We start from the raw sequence: 19,334 nt of genomic DNA, 5'->3' as shown, positions 1-19,334 counted from the left end.
AAGTCTCTCTGGCCTTGGCTACACTTGCAGATGTACAGCGCTGTGAGTTAAACCTGACTTCGTGCAGCTGAGTAGGGAAAGCGCTGCAGTCTGTCCACACTGACAGCTGCCCAGCGCACTGTCGTGGCCACATTTGCAGCAATTGCAGCGCTATTGGGAGCGGTGCATTATGGGCAGCTATCCCACAGAGCACCTTTTCCCATTCTGGCGCCGTGGGTTGTGGGAAGAGGGCATGGGTGCGGGGGATTCTGGGTCCTGTCCCAATGCCCCGTGATGCATCGCTTCGCATCCCAGAAATCCCTTTGTTTCCATCCACCTTTGGCGCCATCTTTCAACGGTTTCTGTGCAGCACGATCTGTCTGCGGGAAATGGAGTCCGAACTGCTGAGGCGTATGCTGACGAGTCTCGCCAGCATGTCACGTTTGGCTGTCGAACTATTCCTTAAGATCCAAAGTGACAGTGAGAGTGAGGGTGAGGAGTCCGACGATGCTATCGAGCCGCGTAACGCGTATGACACGAAATTGCTTGTGGCATTGACGGACATGCTCAGCACCGTGGAATGCCGCTTTTGGGCTCTGGAAACAAGCACCGAGTGGTGGGATCACATGGTCATGGAAGTCTGGGATGATGAGCAGTGGCTGCAGAACTTTCGGATGAGAAAAGCCACTTTCATGGGACTGTGTGAGGAGCTTGCCCCCACCCTGCGGTGCAAGGACACGAGATTGAGAGCTGCCCTGCCAGTGGAGAAGCGGGTGGCTATTGCAATCTGGAAGCTGGCAACTCCAGACAGCTACCGGTCGGTCGCAAACCAGTTTGGAGTGGGAAAGTCGACCGTTGGAATCGTGTTGATGCAAGTTTGCAAGGCCATTAATCGCATCCTACTCAGAAGAACCGTGACTCTGGGTAACGTGCAGGAAATAGTGGATGGCTTTGCACAAATGGGGTTCCCGAACTGTGGAGGGGCGATAGATGGGACGCACGTTCCTATTCTGGCACCACCCCACCTAGGATCCGAGTACGTTAATCGGAAGGGGTATTTCTCTATGGTTCTCCAGGCGCTTGTGGATCACCGTGGGCGTTTCATTGACATTAACACAGGCTGGCCCGGAAAGGTGCATGACGCACGAATCTTTCGGAACACTTGGCTGTTCAGGAAGATGCAGGCCGGGACTTTTTTCCCAGAGCGGAAGATCACGGTAGGGGAAGTTGAAATGCCCATTGTGAGCCTTGGAGATCCCGCTTACCCGTTAATGCCGTGGCTCATGAAACCCTACACACGGAGCCTTGACAGCAGCAAGGAATGGTTCAACTACATGGTGAGCCGGTGCCGAATGACTGTGGAGTGTCGCCAGCGGCCCGTTTAAAGGGCTGCTGGCGATCTCTGTATGGGAAGCTGGACTTGGCCGAAAACAGCATCCCCGCGGTTATATCCGCGTGCTGTGCCCTCCATAATATTTGTGAAGGGAAGGGTGAAAGCTTCACTCAGGCATGGACCTCCGAGGTTGAATACCTGGAGGCTGAATTTGCACAGCTAGAGAGCAGGGCTATTACGGGGCCCAGCGCGGGGCTGCAAGGATTAGGGATGCCTTGAGGGAGCAATTTGAGGCTGAAAACCAGCAGTGATATGTGGTGCCCTGCACGGGAGTGAAGTGCAGTAGTTCCAATCTTTAGGAATCAGTGTTTGCTAAGCAGACTTGCAGAGCCTGTTTATTTCCTGGGCTAAGGAGTCTTTTACTTTATGCAATAATAAAGAATGTTTTCAAAGCCAAAGAATCCATTTATTGAAAAGAAAAAAAATTATTTATTGAAAAGAAACAAGGGGGTGGAGTAGAAAATGGTACAATCACAGATTCGCGTATGTCCTGTCTGGTGTGCTGTGCAGTGAGTGCTGCACTTCAGGACAGCTATACTGCATGGTGATGGGGGTTGAGTGCAGAGGGTAAGGGTTGTGGTTTTCAGGGCTGGGTGGTGAAGATACTGGTGTTGGAGGCAGCGGGTGGCGTGAAGAACACGGAAGTTGGGGAAAGTGGGTTGGAGGTGACGGTGGGGCACAACGGAAAGAGTTTTGGGACAAGGGCTGGGGGGGGGGGGGTGGCGTTTGCGTTTGCAGTACTGCTCCTCTTTCTGCATGGTTACCAGCTCCTGGATAGCGTCTGCTTGGCGCTCCAGGATGCTTATGAGCCTATCAGTGCTTTGCAGCCGATGTGCTGCGTTTTCCTGGTGGATTCTGATTTCTCTCTCCCTCCAGTCCTGTGCTTTCTCATTCTCTTTAATAGATTGCCGCATCACTTCTTGCAGCATGTCTTCTTTGCTTTTTCGCGGTCTCTTCCTGAGTCTTTGCAGTCTCTGAGCAGGCGATAAGAGGGATGGCTGAGGTCTCAAGGTTGATGCAGCTGTATAGGCAAAACGCAACATTTAACAGAGGCAGCATTGTTTATACCAGACAGAGTAATGATTCCCCCCACACTTAAGGAGTAGAAAACACACAGGGTCTACACAATAGCATAATTTTCCCATCCGAAACAGAGCACACACATCCCACGGGAGCCTCAAAATGGTGAGTAAGGGGGACTGATTGTTTCAGGGCTGCACTGTCCTCTGGGTTTCTGTGCCTTGGGGAGAGCCAACAGCTTCAGGGGGCACCTACACTGAACACTGTCCCAACATTTTCCACAGGAGTTCGTCCTGGACGATATCTCGCTGCTGAGGGTGACCTGGGAAGCAAGGGAGGGTCTTCTACTGCAATGCGGCTTCCGCCCTGGCCCATATGCAGCTTGCCTGTGTGCAGCAATGGTCCCCTCGCGCGGACACGTTAGCCTGGCTGGGACAAGGACCACGGTGGCTCTCCCAATAAACCTGCGCAAGTGCATTGCACACGTTCTGGATGAGACATTCGAGGAGATTACCGAGGCCGATTACCGCGATGTGATAAACCACATCAATGCACTATTCCCCATCTAGGCATGCATGCCTAACCCTCCTCTCCCAAAGAGCCCGCTCCGAAAAAATTCCTTCCCGAAAAAAAAACCCGCTTACCGGGAACCTGCTCTTCTGTTTGTCCTCCACCAAGTACCGGCCGCTGCGACTGGCTACCTTTCTCCTGGCTCGAGAAGAGCTCCTGGCTGCATGGCTCCAGGGATTCCGGGGTGTCTCCATCCGGCCCACCACCATCACTCCTGTTTTCCTCCTCCTCCCCCCCCCCCCCCCCCCACCGGCTCTGAAGTGTCCATGGTGGTGCTCGGAGTGGAGGTGGGGTTAACCCCAAGTATCGCATCCAGCTCTTTGTAGAATCGGCAGGTCGCGGGGGGAGCACCCGAGCGGCCGTTTGCGTTGCGGGCTTTGCGGTAGGCACTCCGCAGCTCCTTCACTTTAATCCTGCACTGCAGGGCATCCCGGTCATGACCCCTTTCCATCATGTCCTTTGATACCTTCTCGAAGGTATCGTAATTCCTACGGCTGGAGCGCAGCTGGGACTGGACAGCTTCCTCCCCCCAAACACTGATGAGGTCCAGCAACTCGCCATTGCTCCATGCTGGGGCTCGCTTGGCGCGTGGAGGCATGGTCACCTGGAAAGATTCGCTGATAGCACTCCACACCACGCCAGGCTGAGCAAACAGGAAGGGGATTTTTTAAATTCCCGGGGAATGTAAAGGGTCAGTCACATGGTTGGTTACCTGAGGCCAGGGCAGTAGAGTTTGAACTGATGACCAGAGTGGCTAGAACAGGCATTGTGGGATACTGTCGAATACTTCTGGAGGCCAGTCACAGCGCATTGGGCGGCCACACTGGCGCCGCAGCGCTGCACTCACTATTCCTCTCGGAGAGGTGGAGTACATGCAGCGCTGCAACCACGGAGATATAGCGCTGCAAATGCCTTGCCAGTGTGGACGGGGAGTGAGTTACAGCACTGGAGGAGCCTTTACAGCGCTGTAACTCGCAAGTGTAGCCAAGGCCTCTGTCTCTCTCCATCTGTGTCCCCTCCCTGCTGTATATGGAGAAGGGGTAAGCGGGGTGCAGGAGCAGGGGGGAGGGGGACACCGTGACATTAGCCCCCTTCCCGTGCCTGCACAGCAAGCAGGAGTCTCTGGGAGCAGCTCCAAGGCAGGGCAGGAGCAGCACATGGCAGTGGGGGGAGGGACAGCTGAACTGCCTTGATAGCCTACTGGGCAGCTGCCGCACAGGGAACTTAGGGGAGCGGGGAGCTGATGGGGGGGCTGCCGGTCCACCCTGGTTCCAAGCCCCCACCAGCTAGCTGCAACGGGCTGCTCTTCCTGCAAGCAGTGGACAAAGCAGGCGGCTGCAAAACGACATTAGAAGAGAGCATTGCACAACTTTAAACGAGCATGTTCCCTAATTGATCAGCAACGTAACAATGAAACAACGTTAACCAGGATGACTTTAAGTGAGGAGTTACTGTACACCACTTAATTATGTTTCCTTTGTGGCGTCTCCCTTTTAGGCTTGCACTTTTAAGGGGATGCTCTCAAATAGTTCAGGCACCAAAAGTTTTAGTTACAAAACCTAATGTATGAAATATTTCTCTATTTTCTTTTTTATTGAAATTTGTTTTTTTTCATTTGCCTGCAACATTTTACTCAGCTAACAATTTGATTAATGCTAGTACCTTGATCTGCAAGTCTGTACAAATATAGTGCACTGGTTGGTCTACTAGGTCCCAGGTTAAACGGTAACAATACCTGACACCAGAAATGTCTTTTGTCCATTCACAATAAGACACAGAAGTGTCCCTACCACCAGGAAGGTTTGATCACTTGGAGCAATCATCACACCCCATCTACTTGCACTGGTGCATTCTATACTGGTGCCCACAGTTCATCAGATGCTTTGGCTTACTCCTCACCTGAGATCCTAATCCTGTTGCATCAAAATAATGTTCACATTAACCAGCTGTGATCACATAAAAGGAGGATTATGGTCTCAGGTAAGCACTGAACAGCAGAAGTAGATGGAAAGTTGAAGAAATAAGCATGGAAAACAATATTTTAAGGGCTTTCCTAATAAAGGGTCCAATTCTGCAAGGTGCTGAGAGTCCTAAACTCCTTATTGACTTTACTTTGAGTTGCAAGATCTTTGCACCTTACAATGGTCAGCTCAGAGCTATTCAACAATACATAAATACAAATGTTTTAAATAGAATTGTATTCTAAATATTTAATGATATGCCAGCTAAATGTTTTAGATTTTTGTGTACTTGCCTATCCAATTAAGAGACAAAAATTTGGGTTCTGGAGTCACCATCAGGAGTAAGGGAGAGAGAAGGAGATGAAGATTTGACACTTGGTTTACATAATTTGGAAGTGTAATTCACTAGTGAGAGAATTTTAGAACACTACTTCTCCATGGGAATAGAAATCATAGGACCAAATTCTGTGCTGAGTTTTAACCCAGTCACCCTCACAGAATGTTTTTTATTCTCGTGGATAAGGTATGGCTCTGATCCAGCAATTGATTGTGTTGTGGGTACACTCACCTTAAATTTGGTAAACTGTCTCCCCAGCACTTTGGTGCATACTGAGTTATACTAACTATTTTATATTCAAAACAATCATCTTTTGTAGTTCGTTTGTTCATTTGAGCCTGCAGCTTGTGGAATTTTTCATTTTGACTTTTATATATATTTCAGGAAAGAGAAGAAATACATAGATCAGTGCTGGAAAGATGTTAATGTTGGGGACTTCATTCGACTTTCATGTAATGAAATAATTCCTGCTGATATGGTGTTGTTATACTCTACTGATCCAGATGGGATCTGTCACATTGAAACAGCCAGCCTTGATGGAGAGACCAATCTGAAGCAGAGGCAGGTGGTGAGAGGATATGCAGAGCAGGTGACCATTGTGCATTTCTAATCATTTTTAAAGAAAATTGATGTTTCAAGAATTTTATTTAAAAAATTATTTAAAAAAAATCTCTAGTTCACCTACTTGGTTGTTGAGGTGGGACTTGTCTACACCTGCATTGGAACCAAAATAACTAAATCAGTTTTAATTCACACCTTTGGTTATTGCACTGCAAATCTGTGTGTGGTCACTCATTTCAGGTTAAGAGTGTCCTATTTCAAATCCATGCAAGTCAGTAAAAAAATTCTTCTTCAGGTACATGTCAGTGTGGATTCCGCATTAGGTCTTCCTTTGTGCCTCCATGAATGTGAGACTGGAGTCTTTTGAATAGCAGTGTCCATCAGTGCTGCATGTGCTCGCTGTGCCTCCTTGTGCTCTCGTGCAAGGGCATAAAGGGCAGGGCATCCCCGACCCTCCCTCTGTTCCCGCTTACCACCTGTGGCAGCAAGATATAACCTGGCAAGTGTCCATCAGACCTGCTGGTTCTCGGATTTGGCTAAATTCCTTCAAACTCTTCATAAAACCTTCCGAACCCTTCTGATTTTCTGACCTACAACAGCCATGAACAATATCAGCCCAACTGGACTGAATATTGGATGGTCACACTTCCCTTGTAGAGATCCCCTCATACACTCTTCCACCTACAAATCCCTTTATGGGGCTTCACAACATGGTGGATTTGAAACCTGTAGGCTACAATCCCTGCCCATTCTGTGGTGGGCTAATTTCACTGAAAGATTTGATGGGACTGTCAGGAGTCACATCAGATCCAGTCGAGACAGCCTGACCTTTGGAAGCTGCCTTGTCCTATTCCACCGGGCGTGTTATGTCATGCCATCGGACAGATGGATGCTAGAGATCATTGCCCATTGCTACCCCATCCAGTTCTATTCTCTATTTGCGATCCACTGCCCTCCCAGTCCCTCTTCAAGTACCCTTCTCACAAAAGCCTTTTACAGGTAGAAGTGGTCTTGTTGTTTGTTGCGTCTAAGATCCATAGTAGAGATACCACTGGAATTCAGGGGAGGAGGCTTGTACTCCCAGTATTTCCTTATCCTGAAGAAGAATGGGGGGAGGAAAAGGGGAGGGGTGGCCCTATCCTAGACCTGGGGAGACTCAACAAATGAATGTTCAGGATGGTAATGCTTGCCTCCCTTATTCCATCTCTCCAAGCTTAGGACTGGTTCATGATTATGCAAATCCATGTATCTACCCATCCAGCCCACAGGAGGTACCTAAGATTCACAGTGGGGCCCAACTATTATCAATACAGGGTTCTGCTCTTCAGACTCCCCATAGCACCAGGAGTATTCACAAAATGCCTGGCAGTAGTGGTAGTGCACTTATGGAGAAAGGGAATTCACATGTATCCCTCACCGGGTGACTGGCTGATCAGATGCAGGTTCCTGCAGACTTTGGCAGCCCTGTCGTACATCCACTTCCTGTTCTCCAAACTAGGACTCCTTGTGAACTTGAAAAATTGTCACTGATTCCATTGCAGACAACTGAGTTCATAGGAGCTATGACTGACTCTTGGTGGTAAGAGGTTGCCTGTCAGAGGACAGGTTCCAGTCCCTTCAGTCATTGGCAAGGGACTTAAGATCAAACCGAAGAACATTGGTGCATACATGTCTGAAGCTACTAGGTCATATATCAGTGTATACATATGTGACACTGCTAGCCAAGCTTCATCTGCAGCCCTTACAATTATGGCTGAGGTCGGTGTATTCTTCATCCAAGCATCATGTGATCAACAGTCATGGGCCTGCTCAAGGTCTTACAGAACTCACTTGGTAGCTGGACTCAGAGAACATATGAAAGGGGTGCCATTCTACCCCCTCCTCAATAATGACAATTAACTGCCTGCAATGGCTTCCTTCTGCTTCAGAATCATGCTTATATCCTTGATTTCCAAATCAGGAATGTGGAGCTAAGTGCTAACTTCTGTAAAATATTTCACCCTTGTTAAAATATTACACACTTGTCATGACTGCTAGGTTTGATGCTAAGTTTCGGACATACAGGGCATGTGCACGGCTCCAGCTGACACTGTTATTCAAAAGTATCCGATCTTGTGTGCATGAGGCACATACACATGTTGGGTGGGATCCACACTGACTGCAACATCTAACGAACCACAGTTACTATAGAATAAGTAACCATTTCTATTTAAATTAACTCCAAATAGGACACACTTAATCTGCAATAACTTTCTATACATAGACTCTCACCAAAATAACTAAAAATGTGAATTAAAACAGATCTAGTTAATTTGGTTCCGGTTTGTGGGTAGATGAGCCCTGATTTTCCACTGCCTTGTATCTTGTGGAATAACTTACTCCTGTGCAAAGTGGGTGTAAAATACTGCTAGATCAGAATAGAAGCATTTTACAGTCACTTTGCACTCATAAGAACATAAGAGCTGCCATACTGGGTCAGAACAATGGTCCATCTATCCCAGTATCCTGTCTGACAGTGGCCAGTATCAGCGCTCCCGGGAGAGTGTACAGAACAGGGCAATTTTGGAGTGATACACCCCAGTCTTTCACTCACAGATTCTGACAGTCAAAGGTTTAGAGTTGCTCTGAGCGTGGCGTTCTATCCCTGACCATCTTGGCTAATAGCCATTGATAGACCGATCCTCCAGGAACTAACCTAGTTCAGTTTTTGTGGTTTTTTTTTGTTTTTTTAATCCACTTATAGTTTTGACTATCACAACATCCAAGGGCAATGAGTTCCTCAGGTTAATTGAGCATTATGTGGAAAAAGTACTTCCTCAAATGTGTATTAAACTTGCTGCCTATTAATTTTTTTGGTGACCCCTATTTTTTGCATTGTGTGAAAGGGTAAATAACACTCGCTTCTCTGTTCACTTTATCCACACCATTCATGATTTTATAGACCTCTGTCATATCCCCCCGTAGTTGTCTCTTTTCCAAGCTGAACAGCTCTAGTCTTTTTAATATCTCCTAATGTTGTGTAAATAAACAAGGAACAGGGCAGAGGAGAAAGAGGCCCTATATATTTAATTGTTTATATTTATAAAATGACAAGAGGCACCTATCAGAGGCTCCAGGCATCTCTGACAATAAATCAATATATCAAAATTAACAGCAGTTCAGCAAGGTATGTGCAAATAAGAAAATGCCAAGCTAAGATTTCTAACTTTCAAACTCTGCCTGTGGATTTATATCTTAGCCTCAGGATTGGCATCCTCCAGAGATGGAAAGAAGTCTAAGGGTGAGAATTCAGGGGTTCTTTGAAACCCTTAATTATGGAGAAGACATTTCAAATGAAACCTGAGTCTAACTCTTTCTTTAAAGAATAGCTGACATATCAAGAAACTCTCTTGTAAAGCATTCTACTGAGAAAGCATTCTATTTCGATATCAGAGTCCAGATTTGCAAAGGTGCTGAATCTTCATGTATCCCATTAATTTCAGCTGGAATTGTGGGTTCTAAGTACTTCTGCAAAATCACATACACTTTTCTGTAGTATTTGCCAACTTTCAGTCTTTCTTAAGAAGGGAATTTTCTCAAGGCAGGTAACTTTTTATTTTATTTATTTATTTATTTTTGACCTTCTGTTGCTCAACTGCTCCTGCTTATTCATCACTTGTAGTTCTTGTTCTTTGCAATAATCATTTCTCTAGCACTAGTTAGGCTTCGTCTACATTAGAAAGTTTTATTGGCAAAACTTCCCTTCTGTTGGCATAGTCTACAGCCCGGTTGTGTCCATGAAGCATCAGCAGCTCATCTGTTACATCCCAGGGTTTTATGTTGGCTAGGCAATCTCTCCAGTCATCTTGCATTCTGATTGAGCAAAATACCTGCTTTCGTTCCACGTTGAAGTACGTGCTAGTATGAACTATTGCAAAGTCTGAAACTGCTGCTGTGAATTAATTTTTGTAAGCTATATCACTCCTTGTCTGAATTTTATGTTCTTCTCTGTGAATATAGGTTTCTGAAATTGATCCAGAGAAGTTTTCAAGTAGAATAGAATGTGAAAGTCCTAACAATGACCTCAGTCGATTCCGTGGCTTTGTGTAAGTAGGCTTGGGGGGAATTTGCCATTTGTTATGGTAATTTGGCTCATTTGTTGAAGGCTTGTAACGTTTACTTTTTACACCTTATATTTAAATCACACTGTCTGATTCTAGTTTCTGTGTGTGGCTGAGAAGACCTGGAGCTTCAAAAATGCTTTCTGTACTAAAGCTTGTGAATGGCGGAGGCTTCTTGATTAATTTTTGTTATAATGAAATTTTCAAGCGCTTAGTTTATACTGTAATTCACATTGGTACCTTCTTTATTCAAAATGCCTCTCTGATCTGTTTTTAATGGTTTGTGATGCTGCACTAACGCTTTCCCTAATACTCATTCTGGACTGTAGTCTGAATAGGAAGACAGTATTGTCTAATGATTATAAAAGACCGGAACTGGGAACGAAGAGGCCTGGGCTCTATTTGTGAGGGTTAGTCTAGTCTGTAAAGGCTTTGCCAATATAGCTATACCAGCAAAGCCCTCTAGTCGAGAGACAGCTAATGCCAGCAAAAGGGGTTCTTTGTTGGTATAGTTCAAGGATCTCAAACTCAAATCACCATGAGGACTAGTACATTGGCCCAAGGGCAGCATCACTGACACCTTTTCATATAAAGGTACAAAAACCCCGCCCCTGCCCTGCCTCTTCCCACCCCTTCCATGAGGTCCCACCTCTTCTCACCCCTTTCCTGCCCTCATTCCAACCCCTTCCCCAAAGTCCCCAACCCCGCCCCCTCCCCGCCCCTATTCCAACCCCTTCCCCAAATCGCCACCCATTCCCCGCCTCTTCTCCGCCTCCTCCCCTGAGCGCGCAGCTCCCCACTCCGTCCTGGAAATCGCTACGAGCCGCCAAACAGCTGTTTGGCGATGGGAAGTGCCTGGAGGTAGGCAGAGGAGCGGGAATGTGGCGTGCTCGGGGGGGACGTGGGGCGGCGGGTGAGGGGAGCTTGGCAGCCGCAGGAAATAACTCTGGGGGGGGCACGGGGAGCTTGGCGGGCCGCAGCAAATAACTCCACGGGCCACATGTTTGAGACCCCTGGTATAGTTAAACCACCTCCTCAAATGACATAAGCTGTGCTAGCAAAAGAACTCCTGTTTTGGGTATAAACAGCATTTGCCTGAGGTAGGGGGATTGCCAGCCTAGCTAGGTTGGTTAGGAGTGTGATATTTTTGTTGTTTTTTTTTTTTTTTTTTAATTTATTTATGCTCCTAACCAACATGGCTAGGCCAGCAAAACTCTGTAGTGTGGACTTGGCCTGACTCTACCTCTGGCTTGCTGTGTGACCTTAGGCAACTTGCTTAGCTTCCCTGGGATTCAGTTTTCCCATTTGTAAAAGCACTGTTTATGGTGCAAAATATTTTTTAATGCAAACTATTTCCATTTTAATTTTGAAACTCGCTGTTTCTACAGTTCCCCTTCTCTGCCCCCCATAGCATGGAGAATAAAAATTACAAATGGGAGAAAAGGGAGGGGGGGGGGGTTATAGACTTAGTCAATCTATATTCACCGTAGGCGTATCTATATTATAATTAACCTGCTTACAACACTGTTAAATTATAATTCTGTCTTCTAGTATTGATATGTGCTAACTGTGTATTAGCCACGTCCTTGGTCTGTTTGACAGCCTAGGATAGAGTGAGGCTGTAGAATGTTTTGGGGACCCTGCTATTGTATGGTTAGGTCATTTCTGCACTACAAGGTGGGGATCATGTTTTAACAGGTGTCAAGAGGGGCCAAGGTTCTACTTGGGTCCCCAAGCACAGGTTTGATTGAGGCATAGCTGAGGCTGATACCATCACAGTTCCTCCCCAGTAGACACATGTCGTGTGAATTGGGATGAGCTGGGTTGAAGTGTCTGCTTTCCATTCTTAGTGTTCGTCCTGAGATCGCAATGTTGCACTTACATAGGATTTTCTTCTAATTATGCTCTTGACAAACTGTTGACTTGTAAACTTGTGAAATCTCAGTATAAACCAAGAGAGCCTGCGTGGCCAGATTTTTCAAAAGAGATCAATATGTTTGGTGCTGAGCTTTGTTGAAAATCTGTCACAATGAGGGGTACTGGGCGAAAATCTGCCCCAGTGTGCTTTCAAGGCTTGGTTGCTATAAATGCTGTGGGAGGCTCCGGCACACCTGTTAAGTATTGCACTGTGTTTGCAGTGAACATTCAAACAAGGAGCGAGTGGGCCTGAGTAGAGAGAACTTGCTGTTACGAGGATGCACAATCAGAAACACAGAAGCCGTTGTGGGCATTGTGGTGTATGCAGGTTAGTGGAATGGGGGGCTTGCACTGATTTTCATGCAAACGTGAGTTCTTCAGGATTTCCTTTTTAAGTTGTATTTACCTGACCTGAGAAACAGTACGGTTCAGGCACTGGTAAATGGGAAATTGTCACTTTCAGTCCAGCACAGGGGAGTAGTACCTGGAAGCATTGCTAATGACTGTCCAATGGGCTATGGGAAATAAATTGGTTTTCTGTTTTAGAGCTTTATGCTGCTGTAATACGTGAGCACAGACAGGTAATCTCAATTCAGTTCCATATGAACAGGTCTCATGGTCGCACCTCCCCCCCCCCCCCCCCACTCCCCTTGCAATTAGCACTGATTAGTAGTTGCCTCAAAATAGAGTCCAAAGAATGGGATGGGCATATGGAGACTGATGCTGTATCCTTCTGTTTCAGGATTGAGGTTGTGCTGTTATTGCCTGTCCTGTGTGTATTCTCTGACAAAGGAAAAGTCTCCAGAGCAATCAGTCTGGCCCCTTTAGTAAGCACTACAGTTCATATTTAGAAAGTAATAACCCACCTTGGAGTGCAACTTCTGTTAGACAGAAAGGAAAAGTATTGATTTTCAGATACAGGGGGCCAAACAAAACAGAAGCTTTTCTTCTTGGAGCAGAATTAATGGATGCATTGTACTGGCAGATAATTGCTTTGCTTAAGTTTAGAATCCCGGTCCAAATACTAATTAACCCATGCATCCAATTTTCTCAGTCTTTTGGGGATGTATTTGAGTTTTGGTTTGAATATCTGCCAGAGAAGGGAAATGAAACGTTTATTGTGTGTTACAGGTCATGAAACCAAAGCAATGCTGAATAACAGCGGCCCTCGTTACAAACGCAGTAAATTGGAAAGGAGAGTGAACACTGATGTCCTTTGGTGTGTTCTGCTTCTGATTTTAATGTGTTTAATTGGTGCTTTGGGTAAGTAAAATGTAAGGATCTGCAAAGTAGTATTTTTGTTTGTTTGTTGTCTCCCCCTCCCCATTTTTCTCTGCAGGTTTTTTAGTTCTTTATTTTTGGGGCTGTCAATGTGGTGGTATCTGGGAATAAATAATAGTCTGACTCTTCCAGGAAGCATATTCTTTGCCCAATAGTAACTGAGTTAAGAATGAAGAGTGATCTGAAATAAATTTCAACTAGCTAAATTTCTTGTATACCTAGTAGGCCTAGGCATTGAAAGTTGAAGATGGAGGCTTATCTGTGCTATGAAATGTGCCACCGTTTGCAGGAAATCTTAAAAACTGTTTCAACTCCCAGTTACACTGCCTGTATGGACGAGGTACTGGTGTCCAGATCACTTCTGGGTGCAATATAAAGTGGTGACGTAAGTAGTTTAGGTCCCAAGCTCCTCAAAAGCTGCCTCTCTCTTAGTGTAATACTTCATCAGCTGAGCTGCATACAGTGCTTGAGTTCACAGTCTCTTGTTCAGTTCAGAGAGGTCTGGAGGGAGGATATTCTCAGTGAAAGGCCTTCAACTTGGGACCGTGCTTCCCCAGCTGGTCTTCCATTGACCTTACTGGTAATGCTGCAAAGCTCATATTTTCTCCTAAGTCCTTTTCTGGGAAGGCTGACAGGATGGTATTGGATGGAGAGTCTAAGTTTGCATGGGTTTTGGGGGAGTTTATATTTTGGACGTTGGTTAAATTTAATACTTGCACTCAGCTGCCTGTACATTTTATTATCCAAATAAGCAGGTTTGTAAAAACATTACTGAAACCCTTGAGACAGTCTTATTCCTGGAATACATTGGTGGTACAAGTGTATTAGCTGAAATAGTTTTTAAGGTTGGATTTTTAAAACCGTTTTCTAACAGCCAGTGTTGTAATTGAGGCAGGACCTACTTTTTGCCCTCATTGTGTACATGAAGTAGCCTGGATAAGCCATGGTTCACAAGCTAGGGGTGTCACCCACGCAAGCTACTGGTAGGCACTTCATTGTTGGTATATTCCAGAAATAGAAGAAAAATCCTTTGAAGCTTCTATTAACTGTATCTTTCTAACATTCCCATTTGATTGTGGATGAGTAGTTAAATAAATAATCAAAAGGCTCTTCATGCAATCCCATGGCAACCTTCATTCAGGAATTAGAATAAGCAAAGTGGGAGGAGGAGTTTGTTTTGATGAACTCTTTCGTGAGAAAAACCAAAAAGCTGAAGTCTAGTTGTTGCTAGGCACCAGGCTTTAAACCTGTTCCAGTTTTTGTTCAGCTTGACACTAAACTATGGTACTATGGTGTATGTACAACTGACTCTCTTTCCTTTTTTTTATCATCGTGGTTTTTTTTGTTTTTTTTTAAGGTCATGGAATTTGGTTAAGTAGCTATTCGGAGATGCCTCTTTTTAATGTCCCTGAGCCCGATGGAAAATCCACTCCACCAGCATTAGCAGGGTTTTATATGTTTTGGACAATGATCATTTTATTACAGGTAACTTCAATCCCCCTTAAACATCATGGGCCAGATTCTGCTGTCATTTACACCAGTGTATATCTGGAGTAACTCTTTTGACTTCAGTGAAGTTACTTTATTTACACTGGTGTAACTGGATCAGAATTTGGTTTCATAATCATCAGATTATCTAGCTGCATGTAATCCACTCATTTTATTTTGTCAGGTCTTGATCCCGATTTCTCTCTATGTTTCAATCGAAGTTGTCAAATTGGGACAAATCTATTTAATTCAGAATGATATTGACTTGTACCATGAGAAAAGTGATTCCACTATTCAGTGTCGAGCACTGAATATCGCTGAAGACTTAGGTCAAATCCAGTATATCTTCTCAGACAAGACCGGAACCCTCACTGAGAACAAAATGGTTTTCCGGAGATGCAGCATTGCAGGACAGGAATATTGCCATGAGGAGAATGGTAAGGAATGAAATATTAAGGCAGCATTCGTACCTTCTGCAAGAATAAAGAAGTTGAAAGGTTTGATAGGGTAGAGTGCATGTCAAGTCCATTTGGCAGACCCATGCACAGTAGCATGGAGAGAGGGAATGCAGGCTAACCTTATTAGCAGTAGTGCTTCTCCCTATGTGTGAACTGTGGAGCGCTATCCATATATTGCCTTCTGTGCTAAGAGTCTTGAGAACTGTTGGCAATGAGCTAGTGTGCAGATAGTTATGTTTCTATTCACTGTGCTGGAGAAACACTTTTTTTTTTTTTTTTTGTTATGGCTGAATGAACTTCACTGGAATTCAATCACCGTGCTCTGCCTCTCTCCGTGAAGTTTTGGAAACTGTGTCACTAGGAAAGTGCAAATCTTTCCTCTTTTTTTTTTAAAGTAGTGAGCCAGGGATAATATCTGCACAGTATTTTAGGGTGCAGCTGCCCAGTTCATCACCATGGTGGAGACCTGAAAATATCCTTCCTCCCTCCATGGAGCATTGTTTTAGGCCTCAATTCAGCATGTGGGTATTTAAAAGCACGAGTAGTCCCGTTGAAATTGTATGCTTAAATTTAGCCACATACTTACGTATTTTGCTCAGTCAAGACCTTAGTGCTTCACTAATATTAGTGCACAAGCAAATTCATCTGCAAGCCTAGCAGATAGGTAGTAATTTGATGAACTGCCATTCAACTAGCAAAGACCTGCACTTCTATTCTAGCATGCTTTGTTAAAATGCCTGTAAACTGGCATATCACAAATAGGTGGAAATATTATTAACTTAAGTTTTAGAAACCTGCGTACTGAGTTATGAACACTCTGTGTCCTATATATGAGTGATATTCTGTATCTAGCTCTCAGTAGACTATTAATTTCCCTCTGGGAGTCAAGTGTTATTTTATTAGTGGCTTTGTATTTTTAAAAATGCATAAACAAACAATATAGGATGCAACTGTAGATATAGGAGGAAGTTATATACAACATCACAGACTCTTCACTTAATTTGATCATTGGTTAATTTAGCTGACTGGCTAAGTTAGATCAAAAATACAGGAATATAATGTACTGTATATACTCAATCATAAGCCGGTTTGTTTATAAGCCGATCCCCCCAAGATGGATAAGTAAAAATGGAAATTTTTTTATAACCCGTTCATAAGCCGACCCTATAATTCAGGGGTCAGCAAACTTTGGCTCCCGGGCCTCAGGATAAGCCGCTGGTGGGCCGAGATGGTTTGTTTACCTCGAGCATCCGCAGGCACAGAGGTAAACCTAAGTAAACAAAGTGTCCTGGCACGCCAGCTGCTTACCTTGACGGACCAGGACAGCAACTGGTGGGGAAATTTTTTGGCGGGAGAGAAGCTGGGAGTCAGGGGAGTAACCCCTGTGACCACCCCCCACATGACCCCACCCCTAGCCTGGGACCCCCACACTCTCCCCCTCCCATCCCTTCCCACCTTATCTCGGGAGGGCCAGGAGAAGATGTCTCTGGCCTGGCTGGAGCTGCTCCGGCAGGCTGGGCAGTGTGGCCGCAGCGTGCTCCGGTGGGCCAGGTGGTGCGGTCACAGCCAGCTCTGAGGGGCGGGGCCGAGCGGCATGGCTGCAGCATGCCAGCCCCGGAGCTGCAGCTGCTTCGGAGGCTGGGGGGAGAGCAGCATGGCCAGAAGCAGAGAGACTCTGGCCCCACCTCTTCCCTTCTGGCTCTGCTGGCTGTGCTGCCTCTCCTTGCTCACTCTGTTGGGGGGGAGGGGCTGTGTCCCACCTCTCCCTCTCTATATCCGTTCATAAGCCGACCCCCTTCTCTGGTGCTTCCCTTCTTTACTACAAAAATTCGGCTTATGAACGAGTATATACGGTATTTCAATCACTTTGTGCAGGTACTATTAGCTAATACTGGTCATTGCAGAAATCTGCCATTTAATCAGTAGGCCTGGCCAATGTTCTGCACTCGATCAAAGAGGATTGAACCAAAGTGAGAACATGGTAATGCATGCTTAGTAAAACTAGTGGTATTCACAATATAGTGTTTACTATTGATGTAACAGTTCATTATGCAAACTAGATACACCACCTAGTGGTCATGTTGATAAACCGATCAACCTCATGGAAACACACTTGATTAGAAATCAATTTTTAAAAATAATTTCTGAATAAATTTTTGAGTAGTGTATGGAGCAGATACAATAATACAGGTGCTTCCCTCACCTTTCACATATGCACAAATTTGGAAGACTTTAAGATCAGACGGGACCATCATTATCATCTAGTCTGATCTCCTGCAGATTGCAGGCCACCTTCACATGATTCAGATTAATTTCTGGAATACATACAACATGAGGGCAGCCATTTTGAATATTACTCAGTTCCTTCCTCATATCTTTACTTTTCCCTCTTCCCCGGCTCCATAGGTTCCTGCAGCCTGAATCCTTTCCTCCAATATTTTACCATCATCAGTCACCTAGGCTGTCTCCTTCCCTTGTTTGGCTCTTTCCCTAATAGAGGCTATTGTTGTCCACAGTTTGAATTTTTAACTTAGAGCCGCTCTGTGATATGTGATCTTATTTTTAAAAAATACATTTTTTTCTCTATTCATGTTGAGGCAAAGGAGATAATAGCCTGAACCCTCCTTTCCAGGTTGTCTCCATGATCAGTGGTGCCCCATAGGAGGAGCTTGGAATCATCAAAATGCCAAATCCAGCAAATAGAGACTAAGTTCTCCTAAACTGGGGGAAGAGGAGGATTTTATTTATGTCTGAGGGTGGGAACAGGACCTCCCCCACACGTGACATGCATGATTCAGGTTTTACTGCCAGGTTATTGTACTGATGAGACTGGCTTTTCAGTTGTAAAAGTTGATAAATCAAAGTTCTTTTCTCAAACAAATAAACTTCAGGCAGAATTCACAGAGCCCTTATTAAAAGTGATACTTGTGCTGCCAAACCAGTGTCCATGTGATCAGTCTGTTGGGTGTTTTTGTTTTGCTTTTGATTAAAATATATGTAATCTATTTTTACATACATGTACAAAATTTCGTGTTTTAAAGTTCATATCCCAGGCTTCCAGCTGATGATTTCAGCTTGTAATATTGGACAAATGAGGGATTCTTCTTGGTCGCTGAAATGTGATTTTTCCCCTCCCTTTCTCCCCCCCCCATTAGCCAAGAGGCTGGAATCCTATCAAGAGACTGATTCAGACGATGAAGATTTAACAGATGCTCTGTGTGGCTCGTTGAGCCGCGTGCCAAAGCAGAAGGTGCACAGCTGCAGGACAGTGAGTCGGCCTTTGAACTCCAAGTCTTTGAATCAGCTGGCTGGTAGCTGTTCTGCCTTAGGAGGGAAAGATGGAGTCAGTAACATTCCACACTCAAGACATGTAGCTTTCAGCAGCCCCATTGTAAGTATAGCTTGATGTCTTTTGATCTTAAATATCCGAAATAACTCATGAAGACATCTGATTTATTTTTTCTTTAAAATTGAATAGGTCATTTGTCTTATCTGAAATCCTTTCTGTTTTCCTTCAAAAAGAGGCAAAAAAGTGCCTCCCCACAGCTGCAATTTGTAATTGATATGTTTTTAAATGATGGCAAAAGTAAAATGTGGATTTGCAGCTTTTAAAGCGAGGCCAGAACCGAATTGGGAGCATGAGGTGTTCATTCATGGTCATCCCTTTCTAAACTATTCACATAAACCTAGAGGAGAAGGATAGTCCAATGGTTAGAGCAACAGAGTCAATTCTCTGCTCTTCCACAGACTGCCAGTATGACTTTGGACAAGTTGCATAGCTTCTCTGTGCCTCAGTTCCCTACCTGTAAAATGGGGCTAATAGCACTTCTGTACCTCACAAGGGTGGTGTGAGGATAAACAGGGGTTCTCAAACTGGGGGTCATGACCCCTCACAGTGTCACAAGGTGGTTACATGGAGGGGGTCACAAGCTGTCAGTTCCATGGGGCTGACAGCCCTGAACCCCCATTAAATTAAATTACCCCTGTTTTTAATTTATAAGTGGGGGTCACAGTCAAAGGTTTGCTGTGTGGAAAGGGGTCACCAATACAAAAAGTTTGAAAATCCCTTGGATAAATGCATTAGAAATTGTGAGTTGCTCAGGCTAGGTCTACACTACAGCGGGGGTCCGACCTAAGATACGCAACTTCAGCTACGTGAATACCGTAGCTGAAGTTGCGTATTTTAGGTCGGCTTACCTGGCTGTGAGGACGGGGGAAAGTCGACCGCTGCCGCCGACTCCGCTGCCGCCTCTTGCCGTGGTGGATTTC

At 45.1% G+C, this 19,334-nt stretch overlaps 1 protein-coding gene across 1 annotated transcript in view; it reads left to right on the top strand.

Annotated features, from left to right (window-relative positions):
- ATP10D (ATPase phospholipid transporting 10D (putative)) overlaps window positions 1-19,334 on the top strand; it is an 85,539-nt gene that overhangs the window by 38,287 nt on the left and 27,918 nt on the right. The window contains exons 4-10 of the mRNA XM_065405730.1: window positions 5,645-5,849; window positions 9,821-9,906; window positions 12,060-12,166; window positions 12,970-13,101; window positions 14,477-14,604; window positions 14,792-15,044; window positions 18,221-18,456. Coding sequence (XP_065261802.1) covers window positions 5,645-5,849; window positions 9,821-9,906; window positions 12,060-12,166; window positions 12,970-13,101; window positions 14,477-14,604; window positions 14,792-15,044; window positions 18,221-18,456 — 1,147 coding nt within the window. The remainder of the gene's footprint in view (window positions 1-5,644; window positions 5,850-9,820; window positions 9,907-12,059; window positions 12,167-12,969; window positions 13,102-14,476; window positions 14,605-14,791; window positions 15,045-18,220; window positions 18,457-19,334) is intronic.

This window comes from Emys orbicularis, chromosome 5, assembly GCF_028017835.1.
Source record: "Emys orbicularis isolate rEmyOrb1 chromosome 5, rEmyOrb1.hap1, whole genome shotgun sequence".
Classification (NCBI taxonomy): Eukaryota; Metazoa; Chordata; order Testudines; family Emydidae; genus Emys; species Emys orbicularis.
This window is presented reverse-complemented; position numbering and strand designations above follow the sequence as displayed.